The sequence below is a fragment of the Symphodus melops genome (genome assembly GCF_947650265.1).
Source record: "Symphodus melops genome assembly, chromosome: 11".
Taxonomy (NCBI): domain Eukaryota; kingdom Metazoa; phylum Chordata; class Actinopteri; order Labriformes; family Labridae; genus Symphodus; species Symphodus melops.
Genome location: NC_136701.1, coordinates 15313775 through 15319505, shown reverse-complemented (window position 1 = coordinate 15319505; position 5731 = coordinate 15313775). Strand labels below are relative to the sequence as shown.

At 37.8% G+C, this 5731-nt stretch overlaps 1 protein-coding gene across 1 annotated transcript; it reads left to right on the top strand.

Annotated features, from left to right (window-relative positions):
- endou2 (endonuclease, polyU-specific 2) lies at positions 1–5731 on the top strand. The gene is made up of 7 exons (XM_079356439.1): positions 1–438; positions 1537–1707; positions 1910–2015; positions 2808–2929; positions 4180–4292; positions 4575–4728; positions 5350–5731. The coding sequence occupies exons 2-7, from the start codon at positions 1606–1608 to the stop codon at positions 5611–5613; spliced, it is 861 nt and encodes a 286-aa protein (XP_079212565.1). The 5' UTR covers positions 1–438; positions 1537–1605; the 3' UTR covers positions 5614–5731.

Here is a 5731-nt window from a genome sequence, read left to right as displayed (position 1 = left end):
TCAGCATAGGTCGAAGCCTTTACATCATCTTCTTACCTGAAACATGACCCATATTTACCCTGTAATCCAGAGGTTATGCAGTGACAGAGACAAAACAATGAAACACTAAAGAAACAAAGAGCCCACGTTGAAGCCTGAGATTGAAAAGGAACGACAACATGGTGTAATCCCTTTTGGCTAGAGTTGCTGACAGGGGATAACCCTTTAAAATGGCCCCTCTCCCCCCCTCCCCTGCAGCCCCTGCCTGTCTTTCTCCACACCGACTGACAGACTGCCTGAACCGTTACTATGCCTGTAAAGACACCTGCTCTCACAAACACAGGAAACCATCACTAGCAGCACCTGACCGACACTGAAGAGCTTCAGTTACCTTAAAAATCACTCATCGGCCTCTACTTGTTGAACCAAACACACAAGAACAGACTCCGAAGAAAAAAGGTCAGTAGATTTTGTAGTGGAGGGTTAATTGATCGTGGCCTGTTAGGGCTCAGACTGTGATGATAAAGTCACCTGTGTCAGTGCCATGGATGTGTGATAGTCTGCCAGCCAATGATTCGATGAAAAGCAGAGGATTTGTGCTGGAACATCAGTGATGAGTCAAAGAGATCAGCTCTGCCTGGCTGAGGAGACTGGCTGTTTTTAAAAACTTTACAGTCACAGGCCCACACTAACTTGACAGAAATATTGATAAAAGAATGCTTTGAGATTGTGTGGAAAAAGGTGAATCTTAACATTCAGTACCTATATATAAGTTAATGTGGGCCTTATAATCCCTTAACAAAGGATACTTGTATAACATATAAGCCTGTATCTCACAAATAGCATTATAAATATATTTTAGCTATTTAATAGAAAAAGCTCTTTGAGTTTAATTATTTTAACATGAACAAGCTGTTCTGCTTCATTTGGTTGAACTAAAATCAATAAGTTACATTAATGTATTATTATGGGCTCATACACATTTTATTGTTCTTTCTTGTATAGTTACGAAGGATCTAAAATATCAGCAAAGCATTTTTTTTGTGGATGTGGTGTTTTCAGATGTAAAATGTGTTTTTCACAATCAAGTAATTTCATCCCTGTTCCACTACAATAGGAACAGTTTGCAGCATAAATCAAAGCCAGCAAACAACTTAAAAAGTCCCAAAATAAAGACTATGTCAACATGACATTCATGAAATCCAAGGAATCAGAACAAATACTTTCCCTTGGGGTTTTAGCAAGCGCTGCAACAACAAAATCAATTCCTATGTTTGATCATCTGTTAAAAAAAATAATACTTCATTGTTTGTGAATGACAAATATATATATATAGATAGATAGATAGATAGATAGATAGATAGATAGATAGATAGATAGATAGATAGATAGATAGATAGATAGATAGATAGATAGATAGATAGATAGATAGATAGATAGATAGATAGATAGATAGATAGATAGATAGATAGATAGATAGATAGATAGATAGATTCATACTATTCATCAGTGACACCTCCAATTTGGGGGCTTCATGAATTATTCCTTTTCTGTTAGAGATAAAGTAAGACCAAGCCATCAACAGCTCTTCTACTGCGGGACCGAGAACAAGAGTGAGGTCACATCATGATTGAGAGTGACAGAGAGCTGTCGGCCATGGTGCAGGAGCTGTGGGACAGTGACGTCAACAGACTCAAACCTGGGAAAGACTACAGGATCTCTCTGCAGGTACACACTACAAACAATCCCAGAGCCACACTGCTCTCTTTAGCTACAGCATGTCATTATTTACATCCATGTGTTCTAGCAGTGGCTCACGTGGTAACTAGTTTTGGCCAGCATCTTGAAGTAACTTTTACACTTGTAACACCCATAAATATCAGGTCATATTTTAGAGTTTTTAATGTTGTTTTTTTTCCTCTTGCTGTAGGGAAAAGCTGGAGACAGCTTGGGCATGAACGACAACAATGATGGAGCAGGATACCCTCTTTTTACATTTGTCGATGAGAACATTTTCAAGAAGGAGACATTTTTAGGTAAGTGCAAAAGCGTAAACAAAGATTTTTTTTTAACAGTAATTGAGTAATTTAAAATCAAAGCCCCCATGATTTTGACATATTCCTGTATGATGGTGCAGCCCAACAGCTGGATGTTCTGGGTGAGGTATTAGTTACTGTGTGTTGCACAGCTGAACTGTCAGAGAGTGTTTGATTTGTCATGATCTCTTCACACATTTCCCCCATCAGAGTAAAGCCTTTTCATCTACTGATAATCTCCTTATGACGAACAGTGGCATGTTACATAAGCACAGAGCAGCACATTGAGTTCCCTGCACTGTGTAGACAAAGATGTTCCCCCAATCAGCGGCTTCCAATCCATCCTCTAAATAACAGCTGAAGCTTCCCTCCAGCAATTTTCATTCAGTGATGTTTTCCTGAATTATTTGCTGTAGCTTGTGAGAGGAATCATACCCTGGCACAGAGCTGTAAAGGCTGCTGGGTTATGTAATAGTTTGTATTCAGAGTTCACCCTGCGGCTGCTGCTCCATTGAAAAAGAGGAATATTCCTACCTCTGTGTTATTTTTTATGTTTGCTCAGCCTTTAGCATTCTGCTTCACTGTCTATCACCTTGTTCAAAGAGCTGGTGAGATATTTAACACAGAAAGTATCACATAAACACAAATTTTGGTTTGGGTAAACATTCACTATAAACTATACTGAGTTTTAGGTTTTGTGATCAGCTTTACTTAGTCGTCTCTGATGCCATGTGTCTTGGGTCTGGACAGTGTTTAATACGTTTTGAAGAGTTTCTGTGTTTATTTCTGCAGCCTTTATCTCCCTGTTGGATAACTATGAGAGTGACACCGGTGAGCCAGAAATTGTGACCCCTGAGGAGGTGGCAGAGAACCACAAGTTCTTGGACTCAATCATACAGTCTCCCACCATGAAGGTACGCGTGGGCATTTTTTAAAACATTTCAATCAAGAATTAATGAGAGGTATAAGAAGTTACAAGGTTCCTTAGAGTTTTATAAAACAGTAATAATACTATATTTTAAATTAATCTCATAATAGTTAAACTACTATTTAAATATGATTTTTATATTATAGAACTACGTTAGATTTAAACTTCAGAATTTTAGTTAAAGCTCCTTTGAGGAACTTCTGGTGTTGATTGTGGCACCCCTTGTAGACAAATTGATGCTTCTTATTTATTAACTGATTCATTCTGTATATATGTAAGCAGTGATGTTGTTACTCTTTTCTTTTTTTTCACCAAAATATAATCTTGCTGCCTTTAAACAGACAAATGTATCAGGCATGGAGGGTCCTTTGTGTAGAAAATGTATTTATCAAACAACTGTTAATTACTCTCTTAATTAGGTCTATAGTTAGACTTGAGAATGATTTAGAGCAACGCCTTCTTTAACAATGATGTTGAGTAGATAAAAGGAAGAAAAGGCAAGCAAAGCGAATATTTTATTTTTTTTAAATGTAACTGAAAATTGTGACACTTAGTTGACACCAACCCCTCATGAGAGGATTTAAAGTCATTACAATGTTGTGAAAAATTCATTTATAATTTCGGCAATATAGAAATAGTTGACCTTTATGCTGATGATCTTGTTTTTGCCTTCATAGCCCATAACAGAGGCATACACATTAATGCACGTATTTTTCATCACTAGCTAAAACTCCTTTAAAGGAGCTTTAATGTTTTGCACGTTTTTTCTGTGGGCACAAACCGAACACATCTGTTGTTATGTTCATTATGGTATCTTAGACACCTGGAAGTAGTATCTGCACCAAACAGTCAAGCGATGCGTTGTTTGCAGAACAGTGACTGCAGATACTGGACCATGCAGTTTTGATCCAAGGCTCTTAAGGGTAGGCACGGGGAAACAAGGCCAATTCTACATCTACAATATTACCTCTGAGAGATTATACACAGACACAGTTTTGCCATCAGCTAAATGCTAATATTAGCATGGTAAAATATTAAAGTGTTTTTTTAAGTAATACGTTTTTGAACAATGTTGCGCTGAAGGTAAGAAAGCCCTGTTGGCTCTTAAGGGAGTCAGTAAATCAATAAGGTTTGTATGATGGTGGTCTCACAATGTGATTTTGCCAACCCTTCAGCTACTACAGTCACTTTGTACAAGACTAAAATGTTTGACAGGAAGTTCTTGTTTGTTTGCAGATAGCTCATAAATACCTGGTAGAGAAGAACCTCTCCCCAGCAGATAACACAAAATTCAAGGAGCAGCTGTACAGAATCTGGTTTGAACTTTATGCGAGGAGAGGATCCAGCAGGTGGGTGGACCTAAATATCACTTCAGCAGTGAAATCTGGCACTTTAATGGTAACCATCCCACTCTATGACACTGCCTCCATGTAGCACGTTCAGTTTCTATCATTTTGAGTGGAACGTGTCCAAGATGAAATGTTGCTACAAAACATTGATTTTGTCCTGATAGCATATGACTCCATTCAGTTGTTCCGTTTTCAGATTCTGAGCGTGGACCAGATTATAAACACAACAATGAATAAGCAAATCTGTACATAGTCCCATGTTTTCCCTCTAACTCCCATTAGGCCAGACTCCTCAGGGTTTGAACACGTGTTTGTTGGAGAGACGAGAGGAAGACGAACAGTCATTGGCTTTCACAACTGGATCCAGCTCTACCTCCAAGAAAAGCTGGGACACATTGACTATAAAGGATACAGTGTCAATGCAAATTCACCTCAGGTATGTCCTTGTTTTCCCTGCTTTGATTAAAATGTACCAAAATAGTAAAAGAATATGAATTTTTATATGTAGAACACGAGAGACATTAATGTATCCTTTTCATAGTGATGGCATTAAAGTGAACTAAGTAATTGTCATAAAAAGTTAGTCAAAAATAGAGACTTTTTAAAAACTAAAATAAAAGATCACAAATAAGAAATAAGTCCAAGAACATAGAAACAAAACTAGGACAAGGACATAGGCATCGCAGTCATAAGAAACTAAGTCCTGATTATAAAACAGGAACCTATGAGATGAGATTTAAAATGAATTAAATAGAATAAGTTAGACATATCCATGCTGTATGTTTGATCTCTGTATTAATATCACTTTCAGAGTGTGGATTTTTCTCCAGTTTAATTATTCACACTCTCACCATCTGTTTAGCAAGTCTCTTTATAGAACTGATTACTGTGTCAGTGTCTTATTTATACTATGTCTTTCTTACATTTCTCCTCTCACAATGTAGAGTACAAGTACACTGATCAATATTTTCAAATCATCCCTCTTGTTTATTCACCCGTTACCCTTCTCACTACTTTTCTCTCATCACTAAATAATCCCTTTTCTCTCTCACTGCAGCCGGACGAGAACAAACACATCCTGGCCCTACAGTTCAGCTGGAAGAACGGTATAAAGCCCAAAGGCAGCATCTTCATTGGTGTCAGCCCGGAGTTTGAGTTCGCCCTCTACACCCTCTGTTTCCTCAGCTCACCCAACGAGCGTGTCAAAGTTCAGTTCAGTTACTACGACGTGGAGATTGTTTGCCACCACTACAACCAAAAGCACATAGGCACCACTTACCCTGTGCTTCTTAAATACCAGAACCCTGTAAAACATAATTAGGAATTCATTTGAGATGTAACTTCTCCGAAACTTGAACTTGCATTTGAAGTGTCACAGGTATTGTTGTGTTCTTTTTTAAATTTGAGATAAAGATACAATAAAACCTTACCAGACCCCA

Bases quoted from the DNA above. Each gene is read 5' to 3' on its own strand.
- endou2 (XM_079356439.1), top strand. From the start codon at position 1,606: ATGATTGAGAGTGACAGAGAGCTGTCGGCCATGGTGCAGGAGCTGTGG. The intron at 1,708-1,909 runs GTACACACTACA...CTCTTGCTGTAG, and splicing joins ACTACAGGATCTCTCTGCAG to GGAAAAGCTGGAGACAGCTT. The intron at 2,016-2,807 runs GTAAGTGCAAAA...TTATTTCTGCAG, and splicing joins CAAGAAGGAGACATTTTTAG to CCTTTATCTCCCTGTTGGAT.